Consider the following 20,352-nt stretch of genomic DNA (forward strand, 5'->3'; position numbering starts at 1 on the left):
GGCACCACGGTGCACTGGGGAAGCTTTTGACACGCAAGCGCATGAGTGCATGGTTCAACTCAGATTGCTCTGCTGGGTTAGATAAGGGAAAATTGCAGAGTCCTGTTTGCAACAAACACAGGCCTGCAGATACACACATAGAAAGCATTTCTTCACTGTGTTCTTAGCTTTGGTTGACCACACTGCACACAATATACCCAGATTGAATGCTGCTGGTTTGGAAAATCAATGTTTTTAGAATTTAAGAAATTCTCTCCCTTTTGCCACTCAACTGAGGGAGGCACTTTGAGCATATTCTCTTCTTTACAGGCATTATCTGCCAGCGGAACAGTTTTGCCAGTCATTTGTTCAGAGACTTTCAGAATGAGTTGAGCAGCTTGCAAGACTTCCTTTCCTAATAGCAGCTGTCATGGACACATGATACAGGATGTATTGCTCATAAATTTCTAAGGAAGAAGCATAACTTTTTTTTTTCTTTTAATAAGCTGCTGAAGATTTTTTTCTAGCTGTCAGGATTGGTTTGTCATGTGCTACATACCATTATGAATTTTTAAACAGAACATTGTATACCAGTTTAACAATTCTAATAGAAGGTTAGGTAGGTTTCTCTGTATTTTAAATACTGTCAATCTTTTGATTTTCATGCCGAGTCAGTCTGACTCTCTCAGTCCTTGAGCCCAAGTGGGTTCATAGTCAGTCTGTTTGTGTCATTGTTTTACAAACAATATTGCTTTGTTCTGTAAGTGAAAATACAATTTCCACATAATTGACACAGGACCTTAAGGAAAAATGAAGTGCAGTTAGAACAAACTGAGGCATGGTAACAGTCAGTAGAGGTAATTTAATCTCTGCCTCACAAATGCTTTTCTCTTAATTCTTGTATGATAGAATCCATTAATATCAGGGAGTTTTAATAACATCAAATCATAGAATTGTGGGCTGAAAGGGACGTTAAAGATAATCTTGTCCCAAACCCGTGCATTGCATGGGCAGGGATACCACCCACTAGATGAGGCTGATCAGGGTCCCATCCAACCTGGCCTTAAACACTTCCAGGAATGGGGCATCCATAGCTTCTCCAGGCAACCTGTGCCAGGGCTTCACTGTGCTCTGAGTAAAGAATTTCTTCCTCACATCTAACCTAAATCTCTCTGTAAGAAGTCAGGAGAGACTAATTATTAAAAGACTCTCCCTAAAGTAAACTGACTCTGCATTGTAGAGGCTTCCATATGTTAAAGCAATGGCCTACATGTGCCAAGCTGGCTTAGTCCAGACAGTTTGACTTCCTCTCAAATTAGGGATAAGGGCCCTCCCCTGTTCTGCTTACTGTGTTGGTATGGACATGTCCCAGATCCTGTCAGCACCTCCACTGAGCCCACTGTGAGCTCCAGTGTGAAATTAGTAAGTGAATGTTGTTATGGTACTTGCTGGGAACTCTGCTCCCAGTCTTTTGGATTTACATAAGTTAAGGAAGTGATACTATTTCACTGCAGCTGTTTTTCTGTCATTTAACGATGACATGGGAAGTTTTAAGTTTTGACATGGCAAATTTCTAAATGTTTTGAAAAACTTGAGTTAGTTGCGGATGTGGGAATTCTGGTTTTGGAATAATGGCCTCTGCAGCTATCAATAGTCCATTGTAAGCATGAAGAAATGAGATGTAATTAACTAAATGATCAAGTGATTTTCACTCTGGAAAGGAATTACTACTAGTAGGAGCAACTCCAGTAACTTTTAAGAACAGAACATAAATGTTCTTCATGCTTTAAGAAAAGCATTCACACATGTGGCTCTTAGAACAAAGCCAGATAGAAAGTAAAAGATACCTTCCTGCAAAAGTGTCTGAAAGGTAAGACTTACTTCCGTAACATGTAGATTACCATACTGGTGCCCTTTTTCAAAGGAGGAAAGTCATAATGAAGTGAAATTTGCATGAGCATATATTTAGTTTTACACGGTTCAGTTTGATTTAAGTGAATTATTTAAGAAGCTTTGACGACTTTCTTTTGCATCCTGTGTGTCATACTGTAACAAATCACTGTAAATGTTTAATAAGTATCTGTATGTCTGAGTTTGTGCTAAAAGCTTGAGAAATCTTCTGATACAAATTTGTTAACTTTCTTTTGTAGAATTAACTGTTCAATTTAATCCAAATACTATCAACCCTTTATTTCACCTTCTATTAGAAATCAAATTAGAAGACATCAAAAATGGCACACAAATTAAGTTGAAGTGTCTTTGAAAGGTTAAAGAGAAGAGGTTAAAGACCTCTTCAGTCTTTGAAACACTACATGGAAAATGTTGCTATTCTTGATCTTAGATTATGAAGGGAAATATACTGAAGGAGTCATAAAGGTATTCTTCTAATTGTTGCAGTTAAGCATTTCACCTGCACAAAATGCATTTGCCTAACACAATATGCTGCATTATCTTACCATTAAAGGATTTTATTTTTCATCTTAGTGCATATAAAGGTTCTGCCAGAACCTTTGTTGTTCCAACATAATTTCCATCTGTTTTCTTCCAAGTTGCAAAGTGTTGGTTCTGTCTGTACTAAGTCATCTGTAATAAAACCAAGTAAGAGTCCTAACATGCCCTGACCCCATGTGCATTGACATGACTATGGTGAGGTGTTTTTAATGGGACAGAGTGTTGCAGAAGCACAGAGATGTCAACATTTAAACTTGTCAGAGATGTTAAACTTTTCCAGGCTGTTCATCACTCTTTTAACTCAGCAATGCCAGATGGATACTTGAACCTGATGCAGGTTTAAAGTGAGTAGGGGTATATTCTTTTAGAAATCCTCAGGGAAAAAGTGTTTGTATTTTTTCCTCAGTTTTAAAAACTGTGGTGGAATGAGCTGACATTTAAAGAATGGCCATTGAAATGAGGTACTTGTTTGCCATTTCAAAATCCTGTGTGCCGGTATTTCATTTAGTAGCTTCAACTTTTGCATATCTTTGTTTTATATTTTATTCCACTATGTTTATAGTTCTTAGACCATGGATTAAATGAAAATGAAAATTTGTTTTTCGTGCCTCTTCTAGATGATTAGAGATTCCTCTATGTTAAGAACATCACAGCTTAAAAATTTTAGGATGCTGTGTGATTGACAGGAGCTCCTCACTGGAAGAGGAAAGCAGGAATTATCTGTGATGGTGCTTGAAATTCAAGCTCTGAAGTTGGTTTTTTTTTACAGCTCTCTTTAAGCTGGATCAGTGCATTTCAGAAAGCATCTAGAGAGTATAGATGTTGGGAATTGCAGATGTCAGAAAGGAAGCTATTAAAAGTCAATTTTAATCAAGAAATAGCTTTCACTATGCTAACAGAGTTGGTGCTTGGTTAAATTGTTGAAGGAGCAAATGCCTAAGATGGAGAGTTTGTTTGGAACAGAAGGCTAGATTTGCCATTTAAGCACCAATTACACAAGGGAATATTTAAAGTGTTTTAGTGCTGATGTAGTTACATCTATGTTTATGGTGGGTTTTCTCCTTTCCTACACTGATGTTTAAGCCTGCCTTTGTTTTGCAAACATGTGTGAAGCTGTTTGTCCTGATGACAGACTCTGATTTTTTGCCTCTGTACACCAGATGGAGTGTGTAATGGAAGAGCAAGCATCATGTGAGCTTGTGCCTCTGATGTGTTTGGAGGACAGTTAGGAGCATGAGGGAGCTAATTTTCCCCAGCAGCTGGTTAATGGAGGTAGGCGTTTGTCACTCTTCTCTTGCAAAATCAGCAGGGTTATTCTCAGCCACACTTAGGGCATTTCCAAAGTGTTTTGAAATCGATGAGAAAAGCAAAGATTGTGCCACGGAGAGCCATATTAGGAGACACTCATCACCCCAATCATCTCTTGAGTTGAAATCTTCTCCCTTTGCAAGTTTATTCCCATTTCCTTTCCCTTCCCCTCCATTATATGGTCAGCAATACCATTTATTTAAACGAGCATGGTCATAAAGAGCTATTGAAGGAATTTAGTTGGATGCTCATTAGATCTCCCTAAAAAATAGTTTAGGCAGGGTTGCAGAAGGAACGGATGCCAGCTTAATACTTAGTAGGTGAGTTGCAACTGTAAATGCCATTTATGCATCTTCAGATGACAAGGTGTGTTTGTGCTGTGGCAACTGGTGTTTTGTGGTAAGTCGGTGGCACGAGCAGAATGCGAGGCATGGCTGGAATTCGGATTTGTGGTAGGGCTTTAGGCATGGCGGGAAGCCAGAAATACGGTTTTTCTGTAGTCAGTAAGTGCTTTTGAGGAAATGTTGAGAACAGTGGTGAACTTAAAAGTTGTAGGATTTGCACTCTGGTTTTTCTGCCTGTTTGCTGTTGCCTATATTAGTTTCTTCTGTGTGTTGACAAGAGTTCATTCTGGTCACTGAGAGTAATGCAAAACTTGCAACGTATGTTGCCTGAAAATCAGATTGTTTATTATTACCGTATTTTGTGTGTCTCAGCTCATTTTGAGTAGTTTGATTTCAGAGATTCAGTTTGCACACAGCATGTCCCCTTCGTGTGGACTCGTTGTTAGTGGAATAATACAAACATTGTGTTCTCTGGCTGCACAGAATCAATTTTTTTTTACTTCTTTTTGTCAGCAGAAACATGCAGATGCTGTATTGGGTTGGGCAACATGAGAACTGGCCAGTGCACCAGATTGCGCTAGTAAAGCGTTTATGATTTTGTACAGCTCTGATCATTGTTAGCATTGTAACATTTGTCTTCATTTTTTCCTCTAATAAATCATCTACTAAATCTTTTAACTTCAGCAAAGTCATCTTTGAATGTCACTAGAATGTCAGTCCAAAATTACTACATAAGGAAGAGCTTGGGTTTTAAAACTAGTTTTATGCATTTAAACCTAAAGAACATAACTGATGATTGTCTGAAGGAACTGGCAACTTTTCTTTTCAAAAATCTTGTCAAATTTTCCTTTAGAAGAGAGATCTTCTATTTTAGAGAGACTGCTATCAGATCCCATTATGCAGAGAGAACTATGGGATGTCCTGGTCTCTTTTTTTTACAGCATGGGAGAATCTTTGTTTATGTAAAAAGAAAAAAGTACAACTAGTTCATCACCAGAACTGCTATTTCTTGATTTTGTACATCTGTTGGAACTGGCAGAAATGCTGTAATACACATTCTTTCCTCTCCAGAGAAAGGGGGGAGGGGAAGGCTTTTAGTCATAGACTTGGCTCTGTTACTGTGTTTACTTCCTACCTTTTTCTGTTTTTTAAAAAAACAAAAACACAACACCACCCCCCTCCAAAATAAAAGAAAAAAAATATATATACACACACAAAACCCCCCCAAATAACCCACAAAAACAAACAACAGACTTTTTGCCTGAAATGAATGCTTTGCTTGCTGTTCATTTTGTTCATGAACTCTCCTGATTTAGGAGGTTGGCAATTCCCACTGCCCTGGTAGTATCTGTGTGAACATACCACTGTTAGTAATTATGCAATTATAAAAATGCTTTTAAGGTTATTCTTGCACTTCTAAGCATTTGTATTTAATTGTCAGCAATATATCTGTAGTATATTTCAGATATGGTCTACCAGTTGTGTCTGTCTATGATATAACATAATACCAAGATCCTGGACACAAGGATGTCTTCTTCTGTCAAAATTATGGAAAAATTATGGAGCAGGTTTTTTCAGTTTCACCTTTTTTTTTTTTTTTTTTTTTTTTTTTTAAGATCAGGGAATGGTTTAGTTCATTTAATGAGAAACAGCGGCTGCAAAATTATTAAATTTGTTTTGGGAACAGGAGCAGGTAAAGCATCCAAGATAGATTTTTTTTTTTCCTTTTACTAAAAATGTTCCCTTAGGAGGGAAGGAAGAGTATGTTATGTTCTTGAAGTATTTAGACTCTTTATTTTAGACTCTGAGAGTAAGCTGAGATTATTTTTTTTAATATGTTCACAGTGGTAAGATTTTCCTTTATTAGAAAAGAAGAAGAAAGAAGAAAGCAGTAATAATTCAGAATTTGAAAAAAAAAAAAAAGAATATGGTGGCTTTTTAATTATGAAAAAAACTCTAGGGGCTCAAAGTAAGACCTCTTTATCAAAACCAGGAGATGTACAGGTTTTTTTGGTTGGGATTTTTAGGGGTTTTTTTTCCTTTTTTCTCTTGTCTTTAATTTTTACACTTGAGGAAGGCAGTATTCCTGTGGAGTACTGCCATGCTGAGTGGTACTCTAAACTGAGTAGTATTGTCTTGGCTATCTGTGAGTACACACTTAACAGCTACCTGTGGTGGTCTGAAGAGCGCTCAGCAGTGGATCTGCTGCATGCACGGCTCTGGTGAGAGGACAGCCTGTGGGCTATTTCTGTGTTTCCTCTTTGGAGAGGGATTCCTGTTTCCTCTGCTGGTCAGCTGTCTCCTGAAACTTCCTTAGTCTTGACTCAAGCGGCTCAGTGACCCCGTTCCGGAGATACAGCACATGTTTGGATTTGTGCCGGTCTCTAATGGCTGTGCAGACTGCTTAGCTCTTATAAACAGAGGCATTCATCTCTACATTCCTTTGTTTCTACCTTTGGACTTAGTTTTAGTATCCAGTTTCTGATCTTATCTTTTGGTAAGGTCATAGAAACCCATTCGCACCTTTCTGGTAGGGTCCGTTGGGAAACAATGGGGAAAGAAAGGATTCTGGCGGTGCTTTTGCACGCAGATTTGCAACACTGGTGTCACCTAAGAATTGCCTCCTCATTCTTCTGTTACAGATGCAGTTCAGCAAAAGTTAAAAAAAAAACGTCTTGTACAGTCAAGCTTCTAAGAAGTGGGAGTAGTTGCATGTTTAAGGAGAACTTAATGATTTTGGTTGGAGATGATCTGCGGCTTTTCCCTCTGTCAGAGGAAAATAGGAAGAGTTCTTCCTTTCTTCTCTCTGTGCAGTCAGTTAAGCAGCAGAGAACAGAAGGAAATCCTTGGTGTCATCTTGTACATAGGTAATAACTGAAGCTTGGTATATGATGGGAATCTGGTTTGGGGTCTTTTTATTTTTTATTTTTTATTTTTTTTTTTTTAGAGAAATATATCTGATAAAAAATTCAAATGTTGTCACCTTAACTCTAGTCTTTGCCATACCCTTCAAGTTCTATATAATCAAGCAGTGTTGGCTGTCACTCACTCTGTGGCTCTGCTCCCTGAAATATTCAGATGCCTCTTGCTATAAATATGCATACTTTTCTGAGAATCCTCAGATTTTGAGAATATCTTGAGTTGTTTAGCCACAGTAATTTAATTTCTGCTGTCAGTCTAAATGGTTCAAAAAACACTGAGTAATCTTTCTTTTAATTAACTGTATTGGATTTGTACTTGACCTTATCACATGTGCAGAAAATGTAAGGTAGAGAAAACAGAAGAGTTTCCAATGCTGTGAGCCTGTTGCTAAGCTTTATAGAAGAACTTGCATATTTACTTGGTTGTCACCTTGAGTTTTGGTAATTTCTACACATGCATAGACACATGGCACATACACACTTCCCTTGGGGGAGCAGGGGAGTACAGATGCCATTCTCTTCACTGATTAAGTGTAACAAAGATGGTCCTTGGCCAGAAGGAAGTTTCAGGCTTGTTAAGATAAGAAGGATGTAAAGGCTAGAAAAAGCTGCCAGAAAGAGGTATTGGGTCAGATGGTGAGGAAAAGATGGTAGTAGTAGGAATAACAGGTCAGTAGAGTGCTATGACCTTTCAGAACCAATAGTGATAGCTGTGATTCTAATCCTGCTTTTTTTTCCCCATCTCTTCTCCTAATACAGGAAATTCTTCTGAAGGATTTTCTGGAAGCAGATACATGTGAATTTTCTGCATGAAGACTCTCAAACTGGATTACATATTAATATGCCTGTATGCTCTGCCTCTATTTGATCCTTAAAAATGATTAGGATTGTATATGAAATTTAACCCCTTTCTGATGAGTGACCTAGACATGAGTTTACATCGGCAAATGGGCTCTGATCGGGACCTCCAGTCTTCTGCTTCCTCTGTGAGCTTGCCATCGGTTAAAAAGGCACCAAAGAAAAGAAGGATCTCCTTGGGCTCCCTTTTCCGGCGGAAAAAAGACACAAAACGCAAGTCTAGGGATTTAAATGGAGGTGTTGATGGAATTGCAAGTATTGAAAGCATTCATTCAGAAATGTGTGCAGACAAGAACTCTGTTTTCTCCACGTGTACCTCGTCTGATAACGGAACAACCTCTAGCAGCAAACCAAGTGGAGACTTCATGGAATGCCCCTTGTGCCTTTTGCGGCACTCCAAGGACAGGTTCCCAGAGATCATGACTTGTCACCATAGATCTTGTGTGGATTGTTTGCGTCAGTATCTCCGGATAGAAATCTCTGAGAGCAGAGTTAACATCAGCTGCCCAGAATGCTCAGAACGTTTTAATCCTCACGATATTCGTTTGATATTAAACGATGACATCTTGATGGAGAAATATGAAGAGTTTATGCTTAGGCGATGGCTGGTTGCAGATCCTGATTGTAGATGGTGCCCAGCTCCAGATTGTGGGTATGTATTTTTCCTATACTTGCAAAAAAGTGGCAGTGTCAATACATCATTTTCATAGCTTTATAATTTCTGAAAAGTTACTTGCTTTACTTAGGGTGTTGTTACAGTTTTATGAGTAAGTAGCTGGCAGAATTCAATAAAAAAAAAAAAAAGACAAGAAATCAAAACAAATGAAAATGAAAACATAAGAACCCACCCCAAGCTACAACCACCTTCCAAAATAAAATGCTTTCTCGACTAGGTTTTTCTTGTTTTTTTCTGCACAGAGAGAATTTCAGGAATGTCAAACAACTTTTATTGGTAGATGCCAAAGCCTGCCATTTATTTACAGCAAGCAAAAGAAATTTAAATGTTGCACTGCCAAAGCAATGGTACAAAGCTCAAACTAAAGAGAATTGAAAATGTGGTGACTGTAATTTAACTTATTAAAGCACAGTGGGTAATTTGGCTTTTTAACTGTGGAAAATGATTTAAGCTTTTCTTTGAATTAAAAGGCTTCTCCTGCTTCAGATATCTTCCATCTCGTGGCTGTTTGAGACAGCACTTGTTGCTTGTCAGCAGGATTCTGATGTTTGGATAATCAGCTTGTTCCTGCTTATTATCTGGGGAACGTAATGTTTTAACTTTGCTTTAATACTTTAAACAGTTCTGAAACCATGTTAAATTCTAAGTAGTCTGAGTACTACTGAGCAACAGCTCATCATGCTTTTGTGCTGCTGGTGTCTCATGCCACTCTTCAGCAAGCTGCTTTTTTAGAGATTGTTTGTGTTATCATACTGCTAAAGATTATAGGCATGACTGCAATCCAGATGTGCAGTGCACACTAAAAGCTCAGAGGGTGACAGCTCTGTTTCAAAGCCTCACAGATGAGCAGTTAGTAGAGTGAAGAAAAGGAAGAATATTGCAGGAGAACAAGCCATATAGGGCTGACTGTTAGGTAGATTAAATACTGACTGTTAGGTAGATTAAATACCCCAATATTAATAACCAGCTGCTTAATATTTAGGACTCACTTCAAATGCAATTTTGCTTTCATACTCTGAAAGAAACAGCATTTGCTAATGCAAGTCAAAAGCAGGGACTGGAAAAGTGATAGTTTCATATCTGGCCCAAAGTGGATGGTGTTGCTGTGGCATAGTTTGATGACAGAAGGAAAAATAACTTGAGGGATGTTTTGGTTGCATGAGCCTGCAACAAAGTCATATGGACAAAGCCAGTACAGTTTACTCTTAATATTTTGATTACTGCAAAAGAAAACAACCACTAGAAGTTATTATTTGATAGGCACAAGTATGCTTTGCCCTGATTTTCTGTGTTACAAACTGTTATTATTCAAGCTGAGGAGAAGCATTTAAGGCCTGTCAAACTATTCTCTATTAAACCATGTTTCAGTAGTTTAGATATTTTTTTAATACTTGATTAAGTAGACTAAGGGCAGGTTTGTGTAACCTGTTTTGGTTTTTATGCTTCAATTTTCTTATCTGTTTTTAAAATAAACCTCCTAAGTATCTTTCAGTGGTCAGAAACTGTGATGTGATAATTGCTATGGATAACACCATTATAAAAATAAAAAGTGGGTCTTCAGAGCAAAGGTAAAGCTCTATGCAGTCATGTGGGACCACAGCAATTAGTGTGCAGCAAGTATTTAAATCATTGCTCCAGAGCTGCTTGTTGCATGTTCCATACTCTGGGAGGGGAGTCCTATGGAAAATACAGTATATTGCCAGGCAGATAAACTCTGCCAGTGTCTGTGTGAAGGGAACAAACTTGTGCTGCATGGGCAACCTTATGTTGTGCTTTTGAGACCATGATTTTTCCTAATATACTTAAAGTGGCAGGGAAATCCTTCAGTGATAGATGAATTCTGCTTTTAATGCACAGATAGTGCCTCCTCGCTAAATTCTCATGACTAGTTTAAAGTGGAATAAAGTTGGCTGCTTGGGTACTTCTCAGGAGGATCACTGTTTCTGGTTGTCATCCTAAACAAATAAGAGCTCCTACAATCATTTGTTGTGTTTTTCCCATTCTTCTCCTTATAGTTTTGAAACCTTCAGAACCCTTATATGTTGGGCAGCAGGGACTGATAATTCAGCAAAAGTTAATCTAAGTAGCTAAAGGGAAAGACAATACTACTTGAACAACAGAAAGACAGTAGTGCCTCCAGCAAGAGTAATACCTCTGTATGAATCCTCCAGTTAAAAATTTAAATTTGGCTTTCAGGCTGCCACCACAGCACTGTCTGGCAAGTCTGTATGTGCCAACTGAGGAAAAGCACAGAGAGAGGTAGGAAGGAGAAGTGGGAGTGCTGTGGAAAGTAATAATGGGGATTTGATGTTGTGGTGGAGCTTAGCAGGAAGGTGAAGGAAGGAAATGTACAGGTGTAAGGTTTAGGGAAGCAAACACTACCCAGACTTCCACAGAAGAGCCTTTGCTGACGAGTGCTGTTAGAGATGATGCCATACAGTACACACAAACTTAGATCAGCAGGTGTTTGCTTGAATAATTACGTGGCGCAACAGTAGTTGCAGCTTCTAATTGCTTCAGCAGCTAATCCAGTTGTACAATATGCAATTAAAGCTGAGGGTGTTTTTCTGAACAGTTTTTGAAATGTGGTACTGGCAGAATGCATGAGGGTTATGGCCTTGTAGCGTGGATCAAGTATTTCATGAAGGAGCTGGATGGAATGTATTTCTAAATTTGCAATTAATCCCAAAGTAGGAGAGGTGCAATAACTTCAGAGACTAGCATAATTTCCTGAAGTTGACTTTAAGATTAGAAACAAGTACGGTAATAAATAGGAAATTGGTGTGAAATGGAGCATTTTGGTAGGAAAAAATTACTGCACAAATAAATAAAAAATGGATGGTGCATAACAGTGCTTTGGCTTCTCTCAGCATTGATCAAACATCCCATGTAGTATTGTTTCAGAGTTTGGGCATCACACTAAGTCAAAAATCTGGACCAGATAAAGAGCAAGCAATTACTAAAACTTTGATCCCTGAAATGAAAAAAAATGGAGGGAAACTAGATCAATCTGTTAAAACATTACAGGGTTTTACATCATTGGTCTCCTGAGTTCTAAGGAAGCAACAATTAATAGTTAAGAAGTAAATAATTCTTTTTTCCTATCTGTTTCAACTCTCTTTGGGTAAAAACAAGTCCTAGGGACAGCAAAACATGAACCAAACAGATCTTGAAACAAAGTTATTTACAGTACTGAGTGTATTGCTATTACTTCTGTCCCAATAGGGAACTTATTATCCTCCCAACAGGAGAACTGCAGATCAGTTTGGAGGAGAATCTCTGCTGCAGCAGCTCTGCCCTGGATGGGCTCTGCCTGGCAGCTGAGGGGTCTCCTGCACTAGAGCAACCCAGTGCCAGAATGGTCCATACCACTGGCACCACAGACTTTCTGACCCTGGGCTGCTTCAGCCACAGCTTTTGTTGCAAGCTCAAATGCATCCTCGTCGTGGTTCTTACCTGAAACACTATAAAAGTCTGGACCAGCTGTAACCTACCAGCAGTGGCTTGATAGGAGACACTGTCACATAGGGGATCCTTCCCTGGGGAAGGAGCACTGATAGAAGCCTTCTCCTAGACCAGTATCTTTGTATTCTTTTTTTCATACCAGTTCTCCAGTGTAATTTTAACAAGCATTACTGAATCAGTATTCCAAATGTGTTCTGTCTTCTCTTCTGTTTGAATTATTTAATGGTTTTGCTCTGAGATTGTATTGCTGACATCATTAGAAGAGGGCAGTGATTCCTAAATTTTCATACCTTTATCAAGCAAAAAGCAGATCATGCAAAGGAGTTCAGATTCTTCATCCATCTTTTCACTGTGCAGCCTTCAATTAATTGCTCACTGCCTCTGGTTTTTGTTTTACTGGGTTTTACTCTGAGTTTGCTTAGCTGTCCCTTCTCTCAGCCTAAACAAGGACTTTAGCCTTTCACATCTCCTTTAAAAAGAATGCAAATGTTTAAACTGAACCTGTAATCCTGTACAGTTTGAACTGAGATTTATTCTGGTCTAAAAAGTTACTTTCTAAATGTGTGCCAAATACCTCAGTCCAAATTAGGGAGTGCTTTCAGGGACGTGCCCATGCTTTATTAGGGATAGGAAAGGCAGCAAGATATAAACTGACACTTTCTGAGATTTTTTTTGATCTAACATTAGCAAGCCCTGAATACATTCCTGTATGTTGGAAGTGTTTGGATCAGAATCTCTTTGTGTACATGCAAAGCAATTATCTCTTCAGTTTGCAGAAAGTGGGGAAAATGAAGCTGATTAACTTGGCAGCAATATAGAAGAGTCTAGCAATTATTGAAATAAATCTCTACTTGGAAAGCAAGAAATATTTGCAAACAGGCAAGCATGTATTTCATTTGTAACTGCATCATCTGTAAGTTAAACATTGAAAGTCCTATTTGTTTGCAAGATTTCCTAGGGAGTAACATCAAATACACCGTTTTAAAACAATAATGGAAGGGATAGGATTTGCATTAACTTTGCAGAGTTTCAGATCTAGCTACTTAAATAAAAATAGCTAAATTTTAAGACAGACTTGTGAGTGGGAATATTTTTAAAGTATCGTTGCTAATAATGAATATTTTGGGTTAATTTATGCAACAGTTGTAAAATGGAAAGGGGGTAAAAATAAACAGTCTTTTAAAACAAAATTACCTTCATTTGAATAGACAGAAACCTAAGTCTTGTTGCATTTCTAAATCTGTTGAAGTCTACTCAGGGCCCCTGTTCAAGTGAATAAAACCATGCATCTGTTTTTGCTGTTAATATGATCACACTGTTTTTATCATGTGAACTTTGAAATGCAGGTCTAATGAAGGAATAGTTTTGTCACTTCAACTCATTGTATAGAACTGTTCATGTAGTGTCTGGTTACAAATTAGTGTGACACAGTTTTGTAAGTCTCAAAATTCTTGGAGGTTTTTTGCTCTGTAGTACTGTCAGAGTAAAGGTGGCATAGAGGCCCAAACTCTTACCAATTTTTGCATTTACTTTTGAAATGTCTTTTAAAAAATGCCCTAATTATTGAGAAACCAAAATCCTATTTATGAAATACTTGGTTTGTTGTTTTCACATTTTAAAATACAAAGAGTTAACAAACATCAACTTAAAGTAAATAGTGGTATTCATGATAAAAGGCAACTAGTAAAATCCTAAACTGTCTGGCAGTGCCAAATGAGATGTCATTACAGCTATAGGTTACACTGCAGGTGACTGAGCATGGATCCTCCCTCATGGACAGGGTCAGCCTAAGACGTGCCCACTGTGACTGGGACACTTTTGAAACCATAACTTTTCCTAATTGCTTAAACACCTTTTTTGGATTTATTGTCCCACTCTCCTACTTAGAGGAAGAGTGCAAACTGTGGTGGTTTCTTGGTGACTGTAAACCTTTGAGTGTTGCATTCAGCTTTAAATAAAGTATGTTTGAATAGTGCCTGGAGTAAAGGTGAGTGAGTGCTGCAGTGATTATAGTATTTCTGTACAGTCTCAATCTAATGCAGTGGCAATAGAGTTGTGGAAAGAGGTGCTCAGGAACTGGTGCTGGCCATCTCCTGAAGGAAGTAGTCAGTTCCTGATGTCCACTGCCTTTGTACCTGCTTCAGCTGCTCTGACAGCTGTCTAGTCAGCTTTGTTCTGTACTTAGAGCTGGTTTTATTAACAAAATTCTCTCTTGCCCCTTTGCTCGTTAAAGATACGCAGTGATCGCATTTGGATGTGCCAGCTGCCCCAAGCTGACGTGTGGACGGGAGGGCTGTGGAACTGAGTTTTGCTACCACTGTAAACAGATTTGGCATCCCAACCAGACCTGTGATGCTGCTCGCCAGGAGAGAGCTCAGAGTCTGCGCCTGAGAACAATCCGTTCCTCGTCTATCAGTTACAGCCAGGAATCTGGAGCAGCAGGTATTTATGGTTAGGGCGCTGTGTCTGTAAAACATCTCTTCTGTACACTTGCACAATTAACCCTAGAGAAGGAAAGAATGGAATGGTGACATGGTAGATAGATGCTTTGTCTTTCAGAAACATAAAATAACAGTTATAAATTTGAATTAAAATTTTGAATGTTACGCTTTGAAGTACTCTGTGACCAGAGCATCTGACTTAAGTCTTAAAAGCTTGTCATCAAGGCATCCCACATATAGCATGTTGACTTTTTTAGTTGTATCACTAAGTATACTTGTTTTCTCCACTGTAGGTGAAATTTCCCAGCTGTTAAAATTAAAATTGGTAACCACTGATTTTAGGTTTTCAAAAAGACTATTACTCTGATGTTAGGCCTGATGTTTGACATCTTTGTTAGTACTAATTTCTAGTTTTCTAGAAAATGGTCATCTGTCTTGTCTACCAGAAGCCAAACAATTCCATCTCTTTAAGCTGAGCTTGTTTGTAACTCCCCCCAAAAAAGAGGGTAAACTATTCAGAGTAGTGTTTAGCACATCAGGATTCCAGTTTGCTGTTGATAAGAACTGGCTCTGAATTACCAAACTCTTGATTTATTTGGCAGCTTTTGTCTCTGCCTGAACCAGCAAGTTAGATATTTGGGGTAAAGAGTCTCACTTGCACCTTGCAGTTAGAGCTGTTTTTCTCCAATCCAGCCCCAGACTGAGAGTCTCTAATTTGTAGTTTGCACTAGCTTATTTTAACAATGCATCCCATCTTGCCCTAAAGATTGGCATTTTGCTGTAACTTTCAAATAAACTTGAAAATAACCAAAAAATTAGTGCACCAACTCCTTTCCTCAGCCTTTCAGTTCCTCTCACCCTGAAGGGCAGTAGTTCTGCCTTTCCTGTGCTGAAGAACTTGCTCTGTTTACTTTCTGCCCTGTCAGCTGTGCATGTGCTCCCATGTGGGAGTAGCTCATGAATCCTTTCAGCTGATTACTCTTTGTGCACTGGGGTGGTAGAGGTACTTTGTTGTGCTAGTTCTGCACCTCTTTAGGTATTCTTTCTATGGAGTATGAGCTCTCCTTTCCCTTTGTCCTACCTAGTAGCACCGAGGCAGTAAACTTGGAGTTCTGCACTAGGAGCTGCAAGGTATTTCTGCTGTTGTGAATAAATAGATTGTCCTAAAGTGCAGGTGCTAAACAGGAGTGAAGATCACAACCGTGATGTGTATTTCACTGTTGCTCAATGACCCCTTGTTTGACAGAGCTGGTCACTTAACCTCGTTTTTTCCACATTTGACTTGAGAACACAATGATTCTCCAGAGTTTTCTTCTGCTATATTTTTTAGGGAGTAAGTAAGTATAAAGTAGGAATGTGAAAAGGACTCAAGAGGAGGTTGGCAATACCAAAGAAGTGCATTAATGTGAATGGGGAGATGGATTTAAGATATGTTAACAGAGTGGAGACTGAATATTCAAGTGTCAGATTCATAACAGCATGAAATGTGAAAGCGGATTATATTTAAAGAGACCATATTATCAGTCCTGTGTTAGCATACATATTTAATGTCAGACTCTAATATATATTTCATTAAGCTTAGAAAATCCTTGAACAGAGAGTATGCATTAACTATTCAATTACTTGAATGTGGCCTAATACACTTTGTTGTCATTAGTTTTGCTCGATCCAATGTTTGTAAAAACGAATTTGATACCAAGTCATGGCCAAATGAAGATTTGTAAAGCAACCTGATTTCAGATAATGGTTCAATCAGTTTTCCTCAATGTATGTCTGCACTGTGGTTGTATTTGCTTGTCTAAGGAACTGATATTATTTTAATATTCATTTTTAAACAGCTGATGACATAAAGCCATGCCCACGCTGTGCTGCTTATATAATAAAAATGAATGATGGAAGCTGCAATCATATGACTTGTGCTGTCTGTGGCTGTGAATTCTGTTGGCTATGTATGAAAGAGATCTCGGATTTACATTATTTAAGGTACATTTAAGAAAAAAAAAATTCTATGTCTTTGGTAATTTGTTTTCTAAAGTATTTAGAAGGAGATTCCCAAGTACTGTAAGTCTGGCTTTTTTCCTCTTGGAGTAGAGAATCACGGTTGAAGTACTCATATCTGAAAATTAAGTCAGTTCTCAATACATGTATTTAAATTAGTGCTTTATTATTTTTATTTTAAAATATTTTGTAAATTTTATGCATGCTGTGTGTTCTTAGGACAGATCAAGTATTTTGAATTAACACACCCTCTTTTTCCTGAAGTCTTAATACAGCTATACTGTCCTTGTATTAGGCAATACCGAAGTTCTGATTATACATGTTACTGTAAACCAAAGATTGGTGTGTAGCAATATGCACTATGCTTCTTGTTACATTGCAAAATACACTCTCAAGGCAAAAAAAAAAATAAATTGAAGAAATAAACGCTGATGTGTTACATCTGTAACTTGAACCTAAGGACAGTAATTTTGTAACTAGAAAAATGTTCAGTAGTGTATAGCTAAGTTGATTTATTTACAGTTTCTTTACAGCTTTCTTATTTCTCTCTATTAGCCCATCAGGTTGCACATTTTGGGGAAAGAAACCATGGAGCCGTAAGAAGAAAATCCTATGGCAACTAGGGACACTTGTTGGAGCTCCTGTAGGAATTGCCTTAATAGCTGGCATTGCTATTCCTGCAATGATTATTGGAATTCCTGTGTATGTGGGACGTAAGGTAAAAAGTGTTTAATCTCCCAACATGCTTCAGGTTTTACCTTCTATTGTATGGCTTGGCTAATACTATGTTAAGTTGGGTATCATAACTGGCCTCTAAAAAAAACCAAAACAAAATAACCAAACAATCTCCAAAAAACCAAACCAACCAACGAATGCCTGCTTTAAGGATATTTCTGTCAGTTGTACAGGAATGAAAAGTAGTGTTCAAGAATCTGGGTTCTGTTAAAACATGCAGAGCAAAACGCTGAACAATTTCCAATTTCTACATTCTGCATGGTTTTCATTCAAAATTGCTCTGGTTTTAATCTCTGGTTTTCCTTCTGTCCCTTAGAATTAAACAATCTTTAGAGCACAAGGAAGACAAAAAGATTTTTTTTTTCCTTAAAAGCAGAAAGTTACCAGAATTTTAGTATAAAATTATGCTAGTTCAGGTTTGTGCATACACATATTTAAGCATTTATACTCGACAGCTTGTTAATTGCCTTGGGCCAGTCCAGCAATGTGGAGCAGTGTTCAGTGCTAGCTAGCCTGTCTTCATTTTACTTCTGAGAAGGAGCTAGAAAGGGTCATGTTAATCAGAAGGCAGTTGATATATTTCCTCTTAAAAAATACAGTAGCTTTTACTATAAAGTAATCAACAAACTTTTATATGTAATTTAAGATATAGTAATAAGTTATCTAATCTTTTGGAAATGGGCTTTTTGAAATGATGGCTTGGAAGATTAGTTTTTCTGCTTTTTATCAGCATGGGTTCTCACCGTGACTGGGACAGACTCATAATTCTGCATTTATTGGGGAGGGAAGGGGGAGTGTGTCTGCTAGACAAAATGTTCAGGGCTGCAGCTTTTCCACTGCATTTGTTTAATCTTTCTAGCAAGTACCCTACTTTGTGCTACAGTTGGGTTTTGACCCTTTTATTCTGTTAGGGCTTAGCCCCATACAGTCGGTGGAACCTTTCTAAGTGAGGAGAGGAAGAAGGCAGCAGTTACCTGTTTCAAATTACATTTGCATGATTAGCTTTTCTCATATTTTGGAATAGGACCCCATCACAGAGCACCTTTCATGTATTAATGTCTCAAAGCATTAGTCTGTGAGGGCAGCCTCTGAGAATTTCTGTTGTACCCCACTGCTTAGTGGTCATTTCTCTGTGACCCCTGTCAAATATTTGCACTTCAAAACATCTGACGATGGAGATCCCACAGGCCCTTCAAGCTTGGTTTCCTTAGAAAAATTTACGGGTTTTAACATTGGTATAGGAAGAGAATTTTCATTAGCTTCCTACTGCCCTATTCTTCAGCTGATGCAGAGAATCCTTGTGGTTTGCAATATGCTGTTACATATTTAATGATACTTTAGGTCTGTTCTTGACAAACCTAGGACTTCCAGCTTTTCATGACGAACTGTCAAGAAAATGCTCATTTAGGTTTCTGATTCTCCTTTTCTGAATTTCCTTGTAGTTGTTAATACCACCTTTTTGTCCAGTTTGAATACAGCAGTTAAAGCTGCAGCATTACTACTGCTGAGTAAAAGGAAAGGGTGTTTCTTTACCAGTAATTACCAGTTACCTCTTCTTCAACAATGTGCTATTTTCATTTTGTGTACTCTAAAACACAAACCCTTTCTCATGTACTTGTAATTCAGGCAATTGGCTTCTTCCTATGGATAGTCTTGAACTCACTGTCATTCAGCTGCATCTGGTCATTTCAGACCATTTTTGAGCTTCTCACAACTGGAGTTAATTCTGGCATTCTTGCAGAATTATACATTCATGCCAGCTTGTATTGGCCTGAATTTCAGCACACTCCTCTCCTTCTGTCCTCCACATTAATGAATATTTTCAATCCTTTTGGATCCAAGGCACATCTCTTGGGAGAAGTATGGAGTGAAGAGTCTCAGTTTGGGTAGTTAGAAAAAATTATATTCACATGTTTTCTGTAGTTTCACATGAAGCTTAGTAGATTTCTCTCATCTTTTTTTTCGATCTGCTTGTGTGTCATACAAGAATGTAAGAATTTAACTTATAACTGCTTGTGTGTCATACAAGACTATAAGAATTTAATCAGTCAGTGTGTGACATCTGTTTCTCCCCATCCTCAAGGCTGAGTTATCTTGTTACAGAAGAAAATTAAATTGGCATGATTTCTACTTGAAAAAAAAAAATCAGTGTGACCTTTTTGTTTCCTACTTTTGCTTTGATGTCTATAAGGTCCCAATTTTCAGGAAATGGAAGTTCAGTTCAGTGGTCTCTTACTTCCTCAGCTTCCTGGTTTGTACCCTTTTTAAGATTATCATTGCCATTTAACCATTTCCATTTTTCCTGGATTTTTTTTCAGACATCTACTAATAATAGTTTTTAAAAAATTACTATTAGTGATCAATCTTAAATTTGGCCTGCTGAGATATTTTTCAGATCAGCTCATGGAAATGGGCTCCAATCTGCTGTATTTGTGCAGATTTTACTTCTTCACCACCAGTTGTCTGGCTCTCAGTTAATCTTCAATGACAACTGAAAGGAAAAGAAAATAGGAACAAGTCTCCAGTTTCATCTGCTGGCTGTCTTTCATTTTTTTTAACAGCAAATTGATCCAATTTGGTCTTCCTCTTACTAGCACTGTACTTGTAGAATAAATTCTCCTTGACTTTGATATCCTTTGCTTTTTTTGTCTCCTCTTGTTTAACCTTTCTGATTTTGCCCAAACACTCTCATGCTGTTCTTCTATACCCATTCATAGTAATCTGACCTACTTCCTATTTTCTTAATGCTGCTGGTGCTTTGGTAAAGGAAGCTTTATTGTTCTTTTTCAACATTCTGTCTGTCCTTTGCATTGGAGGAGTTTATGCTTGTGCTTTGATAGAGTTTCCTTGAGGAAGTGCTAGTCTTCTGGATATTGAATAAAGAATAATAATAAAGAATAACCAAACAAAAATACTAGGCCAGAAGAGAGATTTCAATAAACACAGAGACCAGTTAGTTTACAAGACTTATATCTATAAAACCAGAACATATATTTCCTATTTCAGAGTAGTTTCTACCAGTGTAACCTTCTATCTTGATGTTTTAAATAAATTTCTACTCTGTAACCTCTTCCTTCCATTCATTTTTTTTTTTTGCTATTTAAGGAATCCAGTAGCCTCTATGGATGTCTGTTTGTTGTTTTCTGCCTTTTGTTTGGGGAGTTATAATTGTCCAC

General features: G+C 37.9%; 1 protein-coding gene across 5 annotated transcripts in view; it reads left to right on the top strand.

The window, feature by feature from the left end:
• RNF19A (ring finger protein 19A, RBR E3 ubiquitin protein ligase) overlaps positions 1 to 20,352 on the top strand; it is a 57,379-nt gene that overhangs the window by 28,372 nt on the left and 8,655 nt on the right. For 4 of the 5 annotated variants that reach the window (XM_083866995.1, XM_083866999.1, XM_083866997.1 and 1 more), the window contains 4 exons: positions 7,763 to 8,513; positions 14,236 to 14,444; positions 16,282 to 16,426; positions 16,997 to 17,159. In XM_083866995.1, coding sequence (XP_083723121.1) covers positions 7,897 to 8,513; positions 14,236 to 14,444; positions 16,282 to 16,426; positions 16,997 to 17,159 — 1,134 coding nt within the window. In that variant the 5' untranslated portion in view covers positions 7,763 to 7,896. Of the gene's footprint in view, positions 1 to 6,724; positions 6,950 to 7,762; positions 8,514 to 14,235; positions 14,445 to 16,281; positions 16,427 to 16,996; positions 17,160 to 20,352 lie in introns of all 5 variants that reach the window. The other variant, XM_083866996.1, reaches the window with a different exon arrangement.

The sequence above is a fragment of the Zosterops lateralis genome (assembly GCF_965231275.1).
Source record: "Zosterops lateralis genome assembly, chromosome: 1".
Taxonomy (NCBI): Eukaryota; Metazoa; Chordata; class Aves; order Passeriformes; family Zosteropidae; genus Zosterops; species Zosterops lateralis.